Source organism: Phocoena sinus, chromosome 9, assembly GCF_008692025.1.
Source record: "Phocoena sinus isolate mPhoSin1 chromosome 9, mPhoSin1.pri, whole genome shotgun sequence".
Taxonomy (NCBI): domain Eukaryota; kingdom Metazoa; phylum Chordata; class Mammalia; order Artiodactyla; family Phocoenidae; genus Phocoena; species Phocoena sinus.
The window spans coordinates 68,101,712-68,121,714 of record NC_045771.1 but is presented as its reverse complement, the minus strand read 5'-3'; the positions used below and the strand labels follow the sequence as shown (position 1 = coordinate 68,121,714).

Genomic DNA, 20,003 nt, shown 5'->3' with positions numbered 1-20,003 from the left:
ATACTTTTTACCTAATGAATATAATAGAATTCTATTTTTAGGACTCTAAATAGAAGTTTTAGTTTATTTTTTAATAGGCTAAAAAAATACTCCTACAAGTTTCTATGATAATTTATGCTTAAAATGTTGCTGTATCCAGAGCAAGTTATAATAATTTTTTAAGGAAAGAAACATGTACGTTCTTGGTTTTGTCATGATTTACAGAAGGTCAAAAACAAAAGGCTATGACATAAACTGGAAGTTCAGCTAAGTGAAAATGTGATAGAGATCTAAAACATGTAGACAAAAATAAGCATTATCTAAAGAAGGATTAAAAATATTCAAAATTTAAAATCTATAAAATAGACTCAAACAAAATAAAGGGTATCATATATGTCTGATTCAAAAGTGAGGAGGCAAGATTATCTATTAGTGAATTGTTATTCTACAACTTCTTACCAACAATTTTCAAGGCAGCTTATGTGAATATACAATAAGCAGCAATATAAAACATAATAAGTTTGTGCCAAAATTAAGTTAGACTTAGAAATTCATATCACAGTATCCTAAAAAGTTGACAGAGGTGGTTTGCAAATTTCCAAAGTAGCCTTTGGAAAAGGGGGGAAATATTGGCTTGACAATTGTTTTAAGTTGTGAAGACTCACAACTTAAAAAAAACCATTCACTTAGAGGAACACTTTTTTCTTGTTACTGTTATTACTAAGACCCGAGATTCATTTCTTCAATGTGAAGTTGTATTGGTACAGGACTACACTTCAATAATATTGCTCTAATTGGTATAGTACTTGTTTCCTTTGGTTTTGCTTTTTTATAACAACTGTCATGCAGACTGATGGCTTATGGCCAAAGTGCATTTTAGTGTAAATAAGTACCTATTGCCAAAATAAAATAGTAATAATTCTGCAACAAGAAAACAAAGAAACATGCATAGCAGTTAAAAGTTAGAAGGATGTCATACATGAAGATTCATTGCAGCAAGCAGGTGAAAATGTTAATAATTTTACATGACCAAGGATACTAAAGAAAACATCTCTTTCACAGTATACTGATTTGAAAGGGATATCTAGAAGGTTAAGAATGTAGAGAAAAAAGTAAAGCCTTATCAGAAACTAAAATGTATCAGTATCTGCATAGGGAAAGATCAGCATTGAGAACAACTGAATCAGTATTTGGAGGAGAAGGTTAAGAAAATCTCCTATAGTACAAAGGAGAATGAAAACAAGGTTGAAGGAGACCTTGCTACCCCTAAACAAAAAATTAAAAGTATTCTCTTAAGTCTAAGTATACTGAAGAAAATCAAGTTGAACTAAAAAGGACCTACATTTCTTCACATTCACTCATCTACTTAATTCAATTTCCATGTAATATTTTTTGCTTGACAAAAGTATTCCAAAGTTTGCCTGGAAGAATAAATGTGCACAAACGTAAATTCTGAGAAAGAAGAGTAGTAAGAAAAGACCTGTTTTAACAAATGTTAAGAATATGTTTACTAAAGCTACAGTGATCAAAATGATGTAATAGTGGCTCTAGGAGATACAAAGAACTGGTAGAAAGTCTAAAACACATTGAACTCTATGTAATGGTATGGTATATGATGAAGGTCGCATATCAAATCTGGTAGGGGCTAGTGGAGATTAGGGGAGTTGAGATTACTGTATAACCATATGGGAAGCTAAATTAAGATAAATTCTGCTTCATACCTATTCCAAAATAAATCAAACATGGATTGAAGATTTAATTTTTGCCTTTAGAAGGCCTTTTTATCTTTTCTCCTAAAAAGAGAAATAAAAAGTTGACAGCTTTGGCCAATCAAAAGTTTCTTTAGAAAATGGTAAAGACCAAAATTTACAAATCAAGATAAACATAAGCATTATAACAAAAAAGCCCTGTTTTGTAATATTAATGCAAATAACTAAAAAATAGTTTTAAAACCTAAAGCTTATAAATATTCAAGACTATCAAACTGAAAAATGAAATAAACTTTTTCCTTCCATTTTGGCAAATATTTTTAAAATGATAATACTCAGTGTTGGCAAGGATGTACAAAATTGGCTATTCTCATTAAACGTTGGTAAGACCAAATGGCCCCAAACTGTCATAAAAACTCCCAAGGATACCTTTGTGTTGGTATTTCTGCTTATACCCCCCAAAGAAAGATTGGGGTTAGTGCAGGGCAATTATCCAGATCTGGTTTCATTACAGTAGAAATAAATGCTTTATATCATTCACATCTTCTAAGTTTTAAATTTTGAGTTCAGTAAAAATGAGTCCCTTCACCACTAGACACTTAAGAATAAATTCTGCCTTGCAAAGGTAACCTTTGTGGTTTTAATGATTCCAGGTGAAATGGTGGTGCTCATGAAGTATTTAGATACATGCTTTCCTCTGTTTTACTATTAAATATAACTTGTCTATTCTCAAATTTCACTTGAAACCTGAGCCAGAATTAATTTACATATAACTTTTTGTCCATACAGCAGTTTCATGCATAGTGAAGTGATTTTTGGCTCAATCCTGTGTTCATTCCTTAGTTCAACCTCTTTTCCCTTTATATGGAATAAGGATAGTTTAGTTCTATGGGAGACCTCCATGCCCACTCCTTGCTATTCAGTCTAGATGATAAAATCTATCATTTTAAATTCTGTTCCTAATACTCATAGGAGCTTTCACCAATTCCTTCTCATTTGCCCAAGGAAACCCAAATTCTGGAGGAATACAGCTGATCACCTAGTGTTCTATTCCCTATGACATTACTCCTATTTCATCCCAACCACCAATATTCTCAAGTTATTTCATTTGGTTACCAGTTCTCCAACATCCTTGAGTCATCCAAGGCCTACATTCCTCCAGTTTCTTTCATTTGAGCATTTTCTGCCCCTCTCTCTCCTAGAACTCCCCATTTTTCTCCCTTTATGGCATTAGTCACAATCTGATAATATACTGATCTGTGAGCTTCCAATTGAAAAAAACTCAAACAAGGTGTAGTCCAACATGCTCATATTAGGTAGCATTTGACAGCACTATAATTTGAGTCCAGGGCTTGAACTTCTCTGTTTATACCCTTAGTTACTTGTCTGTCAAAGAACCCATACCAGAGGAAGAATTGTTCTTTCTCCTGTACAGTGTTATTTTCAATATTTGTGTATGATGTGGTCTTTGCCTGCCTCTTAATGTAGCCATAAGTATATGCAGGTGTAAAGATACCTTCGCTGTGTCAAATTTCCTCCTTTCTCTTCAGCCCACATTATTCTAATTTCTGACCGTAAAATGAGTCTGAAACTATTCTGGCCATCCATCCTAAATCCAATGGCACTCTTTTTAGTTGGATTCCCAAGGAGTAGAACATGAACCGGGATTTAGTTATGTGTGATATATAAAGAGAGGAATGTTTCTTTATTTTAAAAAGAAAATCTTTAAGGGAGGAGGAAGCAGAAGAGGAAAGAGGCAGGCTTTGAGCAAAGAAGTGGTCACAGAGAGAGTTTAAGCCTTGGCCTAAACCTTGGGGGCTCTGGAACAAAATCATACCATAGGATTTTTCTCAACTTAAAACAAGGGGCTGGCATTTTGTAACCCGTGTCAGTCATTATTAGCCGTGGCCTCCTGCAGGATAGGTGGTGCTCCCTGGAGAGCCTGCTGCAGTGAGCAAAGGCTAATTCTGCAGAAAATGGGACAGATGGGAGTTCTCAGCACTCGACACTCAGAGCAGCTGAGGGTAGATGCCCTGGCCAGGTAACTAAGGATCTGCCTTGGAATACCAGAAGCATCTACTAGACATCCTTTCCAAGAATGATCTTTTTTGAATCCCCTGCAGCATTTGAGAGTATTTGAAATGTCTGGTCTCATATGTCTGTCATCTAAGACATTTCTACTAGCTTTTCTTCTACCTCTTTGGCCACACTATCCGTATTGCTAAACTCCTAGACCTCTTTCTGTTCTTAAATATGTTTAGGTTTCCATTTTTTAACTATATTCTAATGTCATTATGCTCTGTATAAATTACCTTGTACAATTTCATGGCTACAATTACCACCTTTGAATATATCTAAGCTTGTTCTCCCTTAAACCCTCTAGATCCGAATACTCAGCATCATGTTGTAAATTTCCTCTTGGGTATTCCACAGAGATCTGAAAGCCAACATACTACACCTAATTCAATTTGACGTGAAGTAGGTGCTCAACAAATATTTCCTGAGTTAATGAATAACATTTAGTCAGCTCTTTTACTCCAACAGTCATCGCTCTTTTTCCTGAGTCAAGAAGAAAATACATCAGACAGTGATATAAATATTAAATACAAACCAAAATGAATATGCAACAGGGAAGCTTATGTTTTTAAAGTCATTGATAACCCATGATAATTGAATTTTATTGTTATAGGCTAATACAATTGAGTTTAAAGTGTATAATGATGAGATAATGTTAATGAATGTCAAATTAGCATTGTGTTTAGTTTCCGGAGTAGCATTTGAAGTATTTTATACTTATTACTAAATTTTGAAAAGCTTGTGATTGTTATGTTGTTGCAGTAGTATAAAGTATCCAATAGATGGTACTGTAAAATGCCTAATATTTAAAAGAAAGTGGTATTGCAGCTAGAGAGTTTAAATGAACAGTTCAAAATTCTGGGGAGAATTAAGACATTTTCCTCTGGATATTAAATTATATTTAAAACCAGATTTTTAAAAATATAGATTAAGTAATACAGTAGTCCATGTGAAATATTATAAATACTCTCTTAATTCTCAGAAGATGAAAGTTGATGTTTACTACAAGATGCAATTTTAAAACTGTTCATATTATATTAGAATTTTTTTTGTTCTTTTTGTGATGATTACCATTAGTAAATGTGGTACTTTAGTTAATGTTAGTCAAATCACAGCATTTTCAGCAAGGAACTATAGTTGCATGTCTTTGTTACTGAAGTTCTAAAAAAACTTTTCATGTTCAAAATAAATCAAACCTGTCTGCAGTAATCTCCCTTCTTGCTTAGCAAGAGTGTGTTCATTATTTCTTTCAGTTTTTGGTCTTGCCTAAGACCAATCTAATATCTGAAAGAAACATTATACCATTTTGTAAATATAACATACATTGAGAACGTTTAAGAATATACAACTTTATGGAGTTAAAATTTCTTTAAAAACAAGCAATAATTAGCAATAATTGACAGATTGGTTGGAGTTTGCTTCTAAGGCATATATTAAAAAGAGTAATTTGTAGACGGCTTAATTTATCTTAGAGCTCATTCAGAATTTCCACTGCATATTTATTTATAAGTATGAATACCAAATTTTGATTACCAGAATAAAGTTTTATAAAACCTACTTCTAAAGCTAAAGATGTCTGGAGAATTATGCAACAACATAGAAAGTTTGAAATTCTCTGTATATCTTACTATACAGAGATGCTACATAGCTTTAAATTTTTTTCTACTGTTTATGATATCACTCTTGAATAATGCTGAGTATTCCTTTGTATTATGGTTATTTATTTATTCAATAAAATGTTATTGCATATGACAATATGACAGGTTTAAAGAAACCAAGATAAATAGCTTTTAGGAAGAATGATTTTATGTGAATCGGCAGCTTCCCATGGGACGTGGATCATATGTCCTATGGCTTCCTTATGCATTTACTATTTTTTCCGTGTTTTGTGTAATTGGAATGTGTGGTATGATACCATGCATACTGTTAAAAGGAATATATTCTTAGGTGCATAAGAACCTTCTGCTTAAAGAAAATATGCGATTGACATCACTTGATCTAGCCTGAGTAATTGAGGCTATTTTCTCAATTAACAAAAAAAAAAAGTAGTTAGTGCTTTGGTAAGTCTAGACTTTCCCAACCATCATGTCCTAAGCCAGATCAGAATAAATAGGTCAGACTTGTAATAAAAAGGTATGAGATGAACAACTAATTACCTGAATACTTCAAGTAAAAATGACTTTTGTCCACCAAATATGTTCCATTTGATGGTAACAAATTTGTAGATTCATCAGGGAGTGGTGGGGCCTTTGGAATTCTACCCAGATTCTTTAAGATGTTTGTATTCATTGTGTATTATGTTCTCTTCAAAAACAATGGCACACACTGACTCATTTACTCAGATTTCCTAGCATACTGGATATATGTAACATTACGTGGCAAAGCTCCTACTTGAGCTAAATGGGTTTAAATATAAACTGTGCATGCAGATCTCAAGTGATAGTCTCTTAATAGATATCAGATACTCTTTATCGCTGCCCTCTTTTATTTCAGTAACATTTTAATTAATTCACACTGATTGAATAAATGTACATTGAGACTTGTTTCCTAATGAGGGCGCATTTAGAGGAAAGGTTTTGCATCATTCTGATATCCTGTGGGTAATTATATTCTAATTATATGGTCGGGGGAAAAGAGTCTATAACTCAGTACTGATATTGTTCGTTGGACCCAATTAATTACATGCACATAATGAAAGTTCATGATAAGGTTGACTGGCAGTCAGTGTAAAATTTTAAGTCAATTGAATCTAAGCCTAATGTGAGTACACAATTGGACTTTAACCTGGTTAGAAAATGCTTTGGTGTGAGATCAGTGGATATTTAGAGGGGCAAAGGATGAGAACAAATCTCATTATAACTTATTAGTTTTTAAATTCAAAGTCTTTTCCAAGATTGATGAAAATGAAAACTTAGCAGCGTAATACTTTAATTCTAAATATTATTTTTAATATTCTTTCATTACCTTCAGTGATTTTTCTGTATTTTAGAAAGCAGTGGTACACTAACGATACAATGGTACATTTCTAGAACAGGTTCGTATATTTGTTGAGAGAAAAAATAGGCATAGCAGGGAGTATTATTGATTCATTTTATGAATGTAAATTCAGTAGGTACTAATCTATTCTATTTGGGTGCTTTTTTATTTCAAACCACCGACTGCATTTGGACTCCTGTGCCCAAAATTCACAAACAATTATATATACACACACATACCCATAAATAGGTAACTCTTAATTATCTATTTGTAAAATAAGAGTTCCAAAGAATAATATGAAAAAATAATGATGTGTATGTTTCATTTTGAAATGCATTTTGGAATTATCTGAATCTGATATTTAAGAATTCTGCAGTACTTCAAACACAAAACTAAAGCCATGGTCTAAATATTGACTCCCATCTTTCCTTTACTCATTGTTTCCTTTGCTCAGATTTTGGAAGAGGCAGTCTGTAAGATTAAGGAGACTGTCTTCTTCCCACCCTCTTCTAAGCCTCTCCGCTCCCCCTCTCCTTTTGGTTCATTGCTTTCTGGCTTTGATCTCTTCTCCCCACTCCCTCCCTTTCCTTCCTTCTGTCTCTTCTAATAGCCCTCACATAGATGCTTTCATTAAAAGATAAATATGTCGGGTCCCTCCTTATTAGCAACAAAAATATTTTCAGATGAAGAAAGTGCAGTCAGTCCTTTCTTGCTGAGCCCTAAGCAGGCAGTGGAAATATTTGGGTTCTACAGTTAATAAAACAATTACCATTTATTGAGAATTTATTAGCTAGACATCCTTTTAATTCTAATGGTAGGTATAATTATGATACTCCCTCTACATTTGAAGAGAGTAAGAAACTTAGAGAGATTAAGAAATTTACCTAAAGTCACAGAACCTGCAAGTGTCAGAAGCAATACCTGCCTTACCCTGAATCCCATGTTTTAAACTTATCTTTTATGTTTGTGCTGCCGCCCCCTCCCCCAAAAGAAATTGGTGAGGTATGAAATAAATTTAGGGGCTCTATACCTTCAAAAAAGGAATGGGAAGAAAAATAATGAAGTAAAGTAGAGGAGAATAGAAATGAAAAAAGAGAATAATAGATCAGAGAGTGGCACACACTGCGTAAGTGGTCTTTGTGAAATTATTTTACAAGTGTGTAAATATACAAATATTTATTGTGGATCACAGCCAGAAAGAAATTGAAGAAAACTTCTGTAACCATATTGGCTTCTGAAAATTTTACGAGACCTAACCAAGTAGGATAACATTTCTAATGGCTTTATTTCACTAGATAATCAAGTAGGCAAGACAATAACATTATTCTTGCTGATTGCTTTTATATGTAGAAATCTGTGTTTGAAATGATTTTAATATCACTTTTAAACATATTTTTATTGAAAACATTTGGCACCACCTAAGTCTCCAAATGTCCATTGTACTTTGCCTGACGGTTCAAGGTGCTTTCTTTCTGGACAGAGATGTGAATGTTGAGGGAGCTGTTAAGGAGGGAGCTTCACATGCCCTTCTCTTCAGTATCTCCTGAACGAAACTCTGCAAATATGTATAAACAATCACAGTAACAAGAGTAAGAATAGAACATTTTTGTGAGCAGTTATAAGAGTAGTGAAATCATCTCAGTTAAAAATGTTTTTTATCTTTCAATTTATGTTGGTGCAAACTTCAAAATTTGGCTCCAGTGAGAAGTGGTTAGGCAAAGGATGCTGGATAAGATTACAATATGTGTATTTTCTAAAACAATTTTTTATTGAAGTACAGTTGATTTACAATGCTGTTTTAGTTTCTGGTGTACAGCAAGGTGATTCAGTTATATATATATATATTCATTATATTCAATATATTCAATATATATATTCTTTTTCATATGCTTTTCCCTTATGGTTTATTACAGGATTTTGTATTTAAGCCCTTAAAAGGCATTTTTATTTTTTAATTTTTTTCCATTTTATTATTTTTTTAACATCTTTATTGTAGTATAATTGCTTTACAATGTTGTGTTAGTTTCTGCTGTATAATGAAGTGAATTAGCTATACATACACATATATCCCCATATCTCCTCCCTCTTTCATCTCCTTCCCACTCTCCCTATCCCACCTCTCTAGGTGGTCACAAAGCACCGAGCTGATCTCCCTGTGCCATGCAGCTGCTTCCCACTAGCTATCTATTTTACATTTGGTAGTGTATATATGTCAGTATATCTACTACTCTCTCACTTCGTCCCAGCTTACCCTTCCCCCTCCCCGTGTCCTCAAGTCCATTCTCTAGGTCTGCGTCTTTATTCCTGTCCTGCCCCTAGGTTCATCAGAACCATGTTTTTTTTTTTAGATTCCATACATATGTGTTAGCATACGGTATTTGTTTTTCTCTTTCTGACTTACTTCACTCTGTATGACAGACTCTAGGTCCATCCACCTCACTACAAATAACTCAATTTCGTGTCTTTTTATGGCTGGGTAATATTCCATTGTATATATGTGCCACGTCTTCTGTATCCATTCATCTGTTGATGGACACTTAGGTTGCTTCCATGTCCTGACTACTGTAAATAGTGCTGCAATGAACACTGTGGTACATGTCTCTTCTTGAATTATGGTTTTCTCAGGGTATATGCCCAGTAGTGGGATTGCTGGGTCATATGGTAGTTCTATTTGTAGTTTTTTAAGGAACCTTCATACTGTTCTCCATAGTGGCTGTATCAATTTACATTCCCACCAACAGTGCAAGAGGGTTCCCTTTTCTCCACACCCTCTCCAGCATTTATTGTTTGTAGATTTTTTGATGGTGGCCATTCTGACTGGTGTGAGGTGATAACCTCATTGTAGTTTCGATTTGCATTTCTCTAATGATTAGAGATGTTGAGCATCCTTCCATGTGTTTGTTGGCAATCTATTACAGGATATTGAATATAGTTCCCTGTGCTATACAGTAGGATCTTGCTTTTTATCTGTTCTCTATATAATAGTTTGCATCTGCTAGTCCCAAACTCCCAATCCAACCCTCCCCCGCACATATTTATTAGATATGTCAAGGACCAGTTGAAAAGAAAAATAATTTATGTTTCTTCTAATTGATACACTTGTCATACACTGAAATAACCTTTGATTAAAGATGTTAATAAATGCAATAGTAGTATAAAAATCACTTCTGATCCATTTCTTTTTAAAATTTGTATTGTGTTTAGATGTGTGGGTGTACACACTTAAGGATGTGTGAAATCATAAAAGGTTAAAGAAATTATGAAGCTTCAATGTAAAAATAAAATTCATGGAAACCAAATATGTATTTAGTTTCTATACCTAGAGATGCCCTGGATACATTTTATTATCATGTGTGAGGAAGGAACAGCTTCCCCTCTTACACTGAGGCAGTGCACCATTTTAAGAAGACAGTTGTTCTTTTCCCAAACCTGCTTTTCTGTCTCTCACTTTTTTTAATGCCAGGGATATCCAGTTATATAAGGAAAAGAAGCTATTTTAAATAGTTTCATTTGGCCAGTTTACGTTTATCATGGCACTGGAGTTATTGTATTCAGCTACTGCATACTGATATCCAAGCCTGTCAGAACCAGTAATACTTTGTGGTTTCTAAATATTTGGAGTGTTCATCAACATTTAAACTAATTTTATTTCCAGATCGCTTAAAAAATGAGACATGGCTAAAAAGAAACCTTTGAAAAAAAGTTCTTGTTGAACCCTGCTGTTCTTTTAATAAATGAAGCCTGCAAAGGGAAGCAATAGATTTGGATTCTGCCACTAACTTAATTTTCTTGGCTAGTCATCTAAACTTTCTGATTCTCAGTTTTCCAATCTGGAAAATGGGATTTCTTGTTTTGTTGGGAGGATTAAATGAGACCATAAACATGAAAGCAATTTTTTAAAAATATGAACATACTTATATAGGTAGAAGGTATAATTCTGTTCATTTTTCTTGAAATAATTGATGACCCTTTTAATGTGAGTACTATACTCTTATTATAGTTAAACTAAGTCAAACCTCTAATAATCTCTCCATCAAAGATTTTTTTCTTTGTCCTATGACAATTTGAATTAAATTGTCAATTTAAAATGATTACATGTTAGGAAATATGAAGACAAGAGATATCTCAATACTTAAGAATAATAAGACTTTTAAAAATTCTTGATATTAGGTTAAACTTAATAAGTGCCCTGAAGGCAAATGCATCTTTTAAACTAATTATCTGTACTGTGTATTCTATTTAATATTAAAATGATACTGATTAAATAAAATCAATCACATTCCTCTGTAGTCACACCTCACATTTGATTAAATAAAAAATACACACTTCCTGTATTAATTCTGATTAAAAATACATTACATTTAGAATTACACACGTGATAATTTTCAAAAAACTGAAACATTTACTCTGTTCATCCTAGATATTTAAAAAGCATACGTGGTAGAATAAAAAAGAAGTATGTAATTTCTGAATTTGTTTTCTGTCAACTTGCTTCTTTTTCTTTTGCCCAGATGCCGTGGTTTTCTTATTGTAACTCAGGGTTAGGCTACTGATGAGCATGTTAATTTAATGTATACTCTTTGCCTACATATCTTGATTGAAAGTGAGCTCATATATATGTTCTTTTCATCCCCCTTATTCTTGGAATGAATTTCTAGTGTTGCTCTCAGACGGCTGAGGATTACTGGAGAAATTCTCAGAGCTGGTGGCTTTCTCTTTTACATATTTATTATTTCTAGTTCCAGCTGAGCCCTTAATTTCGCTTGATCCTGTTACTCATCAGCTGCTTTCCCATTCTCAGAGAAGTAGTGACAAAATCTCTACTATTTTCTTACTTTCTTCATCTTGCTACCTCTCTGCCAATTTCGCTCGCTCTCTCTGTAGATAATTCACATCACCACTACTCTGAGAAAAACGAAGGCTGCAAACATGAATATCTGTAAATTACAGATTCTCTATGAAAGTGGTAGCAACATGGCAGCCAGGCTTCAATTTCATCCCATCGTGTTTCTGTAAGGGATGTCTTAAAGTGTGATTTTTATTATCCAACTTGGTACAGTCTTTGCCTTTTCGTGGCATTGGGCCCATTTGTATTACCTTCTTGGCCCCTGTATATTTTTGCACTTGAAACCCCTGTGAATAAAAACTCAGAACTCTTTTTCCATCATTATACACTCCCTCAAAATGAACAGATTTGGAAAAGGCTAATACCTGACTATATGAACTTCTGCCTCATCTGAAACATTATTTTTTTAAGGAACCCCTTTTATCATTTATTTCCAAATGGTCCCTCTCTGTCTCTCTCTGCTGCTTTTTCCCAGCAAGCTAGACGCTTACCTATATTTCTTTATAAGATGTTACGGAAAAACCCGAACAAAGTTTTTGGCCAACCCAATACACACATACACACACACACACGCACACACACACACACACACACACACACACACACATATATTTTATTTCGTTGTAGAAACATTTTTGCACTCTTTTAGGAATAAAAGGATGTATAAAAAAGTTAGAAAGGGAGATCAGTTTTTCTCCCAAATTTCATTACAAAAATTCTCAAACAAAATACAGTGAATGCAGTATATCCTCAACCTATATGAACTAATTATTATTTTTCAATCATTCTTTATATATATGTATATATATGACTATGTATGCATATATATACATTTTTACAATATACACATAATATATAATAAGTTGGACCTTTTGAAAGTAAATTGCAGGTAGTATGACACAACATCAGCAGGCACATTCTAAGATAAGAACAATTTTCTATACATTTACAAGTGTTATCACACCTGAAAATATTAACTATTCCATAATATCAGTAGTTATTCTGTCGATATCATATGCCCATAATTAGCTCAAAAATATCCTTTATTGATTGATTTATTATTATTTTTTTTTTGGTGGTAGTGGTGGGGTGGATAGGAGCTATGCTATTTGAAGTCCTTGCACTGCAATTCGTTGTTAGTCTGAATCATTTGGTTACTATAGTCTTTTCACTTGGCTTTCTATTGACTTGCTCTGTACAGACATATGCACAGTGAGCATTGACGCTTCCCAAGATAGAAGGCATCTGAGACTCATGCCCTAGAAACTGCCTGATGGGTATCTTAGTTTGATTGCTTGAGAGTCCCTGGTCAATGGGATGGGATAGCATAAGGCACTTAATCTGGATTTGAGGAGATCAAATATTTGTATATTATGATAAAGATGGAAGGGCTACATTCATGTCTTTAAATGTTTATTTAGGTCTAAGCTTCAACCAAGAAATAAGAAGGAAAGAAGGCTGACAAAATGCTTTGAGCTGGTCCCGACTGAAGCAAACGCAAACATTTTCCCCACCACCCATTGCCCCAGGTGTTATATAGGCTGACTTGGACTCAGAAATCCAGAATATTACTGACATCAGAAGCTTTCAGTGAAAGTTCTACCAAACCTGTTGTCAATCCATCTGAGAAACAACAGCAATGGCCCTCATAGGCTTCTCCTGTTAATGGGTTAGTTGACTCGAGTTCATCCTCCCAGACTTCATGATTTTTTTTTTTACTAAAAATCTGTTGCTGCAGAATTTTTTACTTATATTATGGAAATATATTCTTTTATTTTATTTTTTTTTTTTGCGGTACGCGGGCCTCTCGCTGCTTTGGCCTCTCCCGTTGCGGAGCACAGGCTCCGGACGCTCAGGCTCAGTGGCCATGGCTCACGGGCGCAGCGACTCCGCAGCATGTGGGATCTTCCCGGACCGGGGCACGAACCTGTGTCCCCTGCATCGGCAGGTGGACTCTTAACTACTGCGCCACCAGGGAAGCCCCTGGAAATATATTCCAAATAGAGTTGTATTCCTGGACACTTTAATTTTCTCTAGGGTTGCCCTAGACTACTTCTCCTTCTGTTCTACTTTTGGGTACATTGGATCCTTCTACTCCATATCTGTACAAGCAGCCATGAAGCCTCACATGGAGCTATTTATTCTTTTGTGTTTTGTTGCCTTCCTGGAGTTCTACTGGGTAAGGCAGTAAGCTAATAACTGTGCTCTCAGATCTTTCATTCTCATTTTGGGAGTGTCACACACATAGCTTGGTCCAGGAGAGGAAACTCAAATATACTGACTGCTCTCTTCTTTCTAGAGACACACAATGTCTAAGGACTAGCTTCCCATCCAGCTTTCCTCCTCCCTGCAACCAAGGAAAATCTTTATCTAGTATTGAGTGTGATTTATCACCTATTCTTCCAAATTTGTGTTTTATGTTATAAAGTCCCACAGGACGCAGGCTTTTGGAATTTGGTAACCTTTTCTGTTTCTTGACAGAAAAAAACTTTCCCAATGTGACTTAGAAAAGGAAGGGTGGTGGGTAATTGAAGACATGCTATCATGAAGACTGGTTTTAGTGTATTTAACCTAATCTTTTAATAATTACTCTCAAGTAAAATTTTGCTACTTATTTATCTTTTTATTTTTTACTGCTATTAATGGAATATATATTTTTTTATTTCCAGAGTATCACAAAATAAAATCAGCACCATAAGCTGTGTCTATATCAACCCTTTGTAGAAAGGGTTGAAAGTTGGACTACAAAGTGAAATGGTGGGCTGTGTAAATGGGCAACTTAAAATATTAGTAAGGATGGTTTATGAAGGATAATGGAACTTGGAGATGAGTTCTCATTCCAAAATATGAATGTAATACATCAGTATTATTGTAGAGAGGTCTGTGAAGCTGGCCAAAGATTAGTCTACTTTAAGTATATGAAATTGTATTTTGGATAAGTAATTCTACAGTCTAATCGCCTCTGCATTAGAATGTTCCTTATTTCATGAAAAGATTTTGGTTTATTAATGGAAGTAAGCAGAAAAAATATGACAAGGAAATGTGTTTGTAATGTATTCATTTATTTCACACGTGTGTAGTGATATAAGAACCTTCACTGGTACTTGTTTTCAGTATGACTTTTTTTGTTCAGCTTTAATATGAGCTTCTCTTTTTTCAGCAGACTCTGCCCACTTCAGGAGTTTCAGTCCCTGAGGTGCGTAAGCAAAGGTTTTCACACTTGCAATTATAGGTCATTTATACATCTCGTATTGTTATAAAGAACATTTTGGGCTGTATCAGTGACATACTAAAATTAATTTGTAGGCTTTATTTTTTCTCATATTTTGATATTTGAAATTGGGATCTTTGTATTTTCATGTGGGATAGACTTGCAGCCTTTATAATCAACATTTGTGACAAGCATTAGGGAAACAAGAAGATAAATGGCACAAAGTATGCAGGAAAAAATAAAGGTTACTTTGCAGAGTTTTGACCAGTGTGTAAGAATAGCATTATTCCTATCTGTCACATTTAAACCTTGCAGAAAACCCAAACAGTTTACTCCTGTAAGCCATAAAAATGTAGCTTTTTTCAATGATAGAAAATTGAGAAACTCTTGCTCACTTTGAAGTCCTCATCACTTTTAAGTAGGTCTACATTAATCACTTAGCATATGACATTGCATAGAAAGTCAATGGAATAAAATATAGTCACAGGGCTTCCCTGGTGGCGCAGTGGTTGAGAGTCCGCCTGCCGATGCAGGGGACATGGGTTCGTGCCCCAGTCCGGGAGGATCCCACATGCCGCGGAGCGGCTGGGCCCGTGAGCCATGGCCGCTGAGCCTGCGCATCCGGAGCCTGTGCTCCGCAACGGGAGAGGCCACGACAGTGAGAGGCCCGCATACCACACACACACACAAAATATATATAGTCACAAAGTAAATGACTTTGATTTTGAAAATAAATGTAGGCATTGCCACAACATTTATTTTCAGTAAAGTGTTAACTTTACCTTTTAATTAATTAAGCAAAGTCTCCGCATTGTTCTGTGACAATATCCCATTCAATTGCTGTTATCTCTAAAGGATATCCTCAGGTGGTATTCTTTCGCCTCAATTTATAATTTGAATCTGCTTGCTTAGAAAATATTACTCGTAATATCTGAATACTATATGAGTATGATTTATTTAGAGGATAACATAATTGCACAAAAATGTAATAACCTCTCTTCCTTCCCCATGAAACGTTTTCTAATCAGTGTAGACTGCCTCATTAAAATTTCTTAAAATTTCATTTTGTAACCATAGATATACTTACAAATATACTAGGAGCTATGCTTGAAATATAATGTTTCTACTCTAAGAGAGATGTTAAACTGTTTTTATATTCTTTAAGTCAGTTGATACCATCATTATCATAATTATTATAAAGTAGACGTTAAATTACACACTCAGGTGACAAAGGTATTAGGAAAGTTTATTATTTAGGCTAATTATTTAAGTGTCAGAGAATTCACTTTATATGTTAAGATCCTTGAGTTTATTTTTGCCCCTATCATAGCTCATCCAATGATGAACTGAGAGATTTAAAGTTTGCTCTTTAGACTTGTTAATCTCAAAATATCTCCCACATTTAGTTAAATAATTTGTATTATTATAGATTGAATAAATAGACCAAAACTGCTGTTTTCAAAACATGCTTTTTTTATTTGTCAAGAAAAACTCTTTGCTATAAAGTTTTTAAAAGTCTTCCTATACTGTTTTTTGTTTGTTTGTTTTGTTTTGTTTTGGCAAGCTGTGTTGGTTTACATTAACTTAAACTTTCTACCGTGTCCGAAATCATTATATAAGCTTTTTTCAACTATGTTGTTCCAAAAATTTCTTTAAGCGCATGTATAGATATATACCTGGGTGACTGTGTGAATACACACACACACACACACACACACACAAGAAGCCTTATATACCACCATCAAGAACAATTGCTTTTTGGTTAATTGAAAATGTGGTTAAAGTGTATGTAGGGGAACTTATAGAAAAATGTGTATATACCTTAAACATTTTACTTAAAATATGTAAACGTATATTCATTGGCTAAACTTTTCACATAGGATCAAGGGCTTTTCTATGTGGATACATCTATTATTTGGAAATGGCATATACCCTTTCTTGCATATAGCACAGCCTTAACACCCTTGATAAGTTTCAATTATCAATTGTTTTAAAGTATAACAAAAGCATTCCTTATTTTGTGAAAAGATATTTGTTTATTAATGAAAGTAATTGCTTTCAATTACTTTCAATTGTTTTAAAGTATAAGAAAAACTCACAGGCATCTGCAAAGCAATTTGAGTGTAAAAAAAAAAATCTGTTTCTATTATTAATTCTCAAATCTTTTAGTCATTGTGTCCAGCCCAACTTAACTGCTCTTCCTACACACACACACACACACACACACACACACACACACACACACACACAATCTTGTTTTATTGTGCCTTTCCAAAGGATGCAAGTAATTTTTCATGGAAATAACTTATTTTACATTCAAAATTCAATAGTTTGAGTGCTAATTAAATTCCACAGTACCAATAATAAAATAAATTCTACTTAGAACTTGAATAAACAGATTGGGGACTACATAGAAATCACTAGGTTAAGCATTTAACTCAACTGGCAGAAAGAGATGATGAGTACGAATATACAAGAGAGCTGCCTCTTGGCTTTTAAGCTTCGGCTTATGGTGACCATCAATTATTATAGTTTACAAAGGGAATGGAGAGTGAGTAAGGTTGAGGTCCATACACTCACACATAATTTTATAGTGGCCCAACCATATGCTAGTAAACACAGCCCAAATAAATGATTTAGGCATGGACCTTCCCATTCCTAAATTTCATTTCTTCCAATCAGGATTTCTTGAACAGAAATCTCGTAAATGGTTCACACTCAGTATGAAATTATCCTAGGAGAGAATACGCACATCATGTGCGATGTATGAAAACCAGGGCTGTGGATCAAGACGTAAATTATACCTTCAGGCTGAGTTGGTGAGTAGTACCTGCAAGTACGTTAAGACTAGGATTGACTCTGTCTAGTTTGTTGTCTTCTATCCTCCTACAAAAGACTCAGATTGGGCTTCCCTGGTGGTGCAGTGGTTGAGAGTACGCCTGCTGATGCAGGAGACACGGGTTCGTGCCCCGGTCTGGGAAGATCCCACGTGTCGTGGAGCGGCTGGGCCCATGAGCCATGGCTGCTGAGCCTGCGGGTCCGGAGCTTGTGCTCCGCAACAGGAGAGGCCACAACAGTGAGAGGCCCGCGTACCATAAAAAAAACAAACAAAAACAAACAAAAAAACAAAAAAAGACTCAGATTATCACAACAATTATCCCAAGTTATGGTGACATAGTGGACAAACAAATAAAATACTATAAGGTAAATAAAGTACTTCTTCATAATACCTATCTTTACTATAATCCAAGCAGTTTACCTGGGTTAAACTTAATGATAAAACATACCAATTTCTTTTATATTTTACAAATTACTGCCATTTACTGAGTGCCTAATTTATGCTGGTACCTTCATTGACATTTTCTCCATTTGTCATCTCATGAACCCTCCCATTTTATAGATTAATTAAATGATGGCTTAGAGATAGTAAATAACTTTCCCAAGTCTTTACAGAGACAAAGCTAGAATTCGGCCTCCAAGCCCATATTTTTATCTCTGCCCAAAGTAATTTTTGTTTTTGTTTTTGAATAAGTACTTATTTAACTGATTAAAAAGAAATGGAAATCTTTATATCATTTATTATAGTTATGTTTAAAACTTTATAAAAGTATTTCTAAAAACCAAGACTACTTTGCTACTCAGCCATGTCTCGCTGCAACTTCTAAGGATTTCTAGTAGATTTAAAGTCTTTGCCATTTTTGAAATGAATTAATGTTTTTCATCAGTGTTCAAATCCCATAATAAGGTTGCGATAATTAAAGGTGCAGCTGTCATTAAGTTGGTTTCTTGGAGCTCATAACTTGTATAAGCCCAGATGAACATGGTAACACTCCTGCTTCAGGAAGATCTTTTATATTGTGAATATCCATATGTTCCTCAGGTTAAAATTCTAGTGTTCCTGGGAAATTCTTGGGGCCTAGATCCAGTGGCTGAATGGGCTAAGTCTCCATTTGGGCAAGCGGTGCAGTAGCAGAGAAAGCAAGTTCCAGGGTTCCAGTAAAGGATGCTCTTGGCAGCCAAGCACCGCCTACCCCCACCCTTTGTGGCTTTGTACCAATAGTGGTGCTTTGCTGCTGCCTGTCTCTCATGCTGAGGTTGGACAAAAAGAAGAAAACCCTGTGCTTGAGGTAATTATCACTTGCTGCTTGTCGTTTGTGAGTGATCGATAACAGCAGGCTTAAGTATTGTGGTAAGCATCGCTTTTGTGAAAGCAGTTTTCAACAACTTACAAATACCCTGCTTCTGAGAATCAGCATGATATAGAAGAAGACTTATTTTAGAGCACATATTTAAAGTGACATCTTTTTATTTCATTTATTTCATCTTTCTGTTTTCTGTGAACGGCCTTTCAGCTTTTCTTCTCAGTTCATTATGATGATTATTCTTTTGGAATTCTAATACAATATATTCCCCAGTTAAGATCTGTTGCTCTACTTGTAGTCTAAGGATCACAAAACATTGAATTCTATATTTTAAATGTCTGCATAGCAAACACAAATGGTTGATATTTGAAAATGCTGAAATATCAATAACTGTATTTTATATTTTGTTGTTATATCTTCTATATTCTTTCATGATTTTTTTGTTAGAGTACCCCTTTTCAGTGTTTGAATAATTTCTATTGATTAAAGCAATCATTTTCCAACTCTTTATTTTTTTTTTTTTTGCGGTACGTGGGCCTCTCCCGTTGGGGAGCACAGGCTCCGGACGCGCAGGCTCAGCAGCCATGGCTCACGGGCCCAGCCGCTCCGTGGCATGTGGGATCTTCCCGGACCGGGACACGAACCTGTGTCCCCTGCATTGGCAGGCGGACTCTCAACCACTGCACCACCAGGGAAGCCCACTCTTTATATTTGGGATAATTTATCTAGCAGAATAAAATTTGCCTTAATTATAACAAAATAATTTATTTTGTGATTTAGAGCCCAAAAACTTTAAAAAAAAAAAAAAAGAACTGACAGTGAAGTGATGAGCACTGCCCCCTATTATTAGAGAGCAATTTTATCCTGAATAAAGGTGCAGAATAACGCTGGTGAGCTCTTCCTGAAACTTTTCAGTAACTTCAACATAGGAAGTAACTTTCTTAAATATCATCATAGAACTCAGTCAGTCAGGGTGAATTTACCCCCCAAAGAGGCCAGTGAAATTTTTGTGAACATCAGATTTTTCAAAGATGCAATTACTTCACCCTTCCTGTCCCTCATAT

At 34.8% G+C, this 20,003-nt stretch overlaps 1 protein-coding gene across 6 annotated transcripts in view; it reads left to right on the top strand.

The window, feature by feature from the left end:
• DGKB (diacylglycerol kinase beta) overlaps nt 1-20,003 on the top strand; it is a 648,598-nt gene that overhangs the window by 176,538 nt on the left and 452,057 nt on the right. For 2 of the 6 annotated variants that reach the window (XM_032642939.1, XM_032642938.1), the window contains one exon: nt 14,750-14,782. The exons of 2 other annotated variants lie outside the window; for them this stretch is intronic. In XM_032642939.1, the coding sequence (XP_032498830.1) occupies nt 14,750-14,782 (33 nt within the window). Of the gene's footprint in view, nt 1-14,746; nt 14,783-20,003 lie in introns of all 6 variants that reach the window. 2 more of the 6 variants (XM_032642937.1, XM_032642936.1) reach the window with 1 other exon arrangement.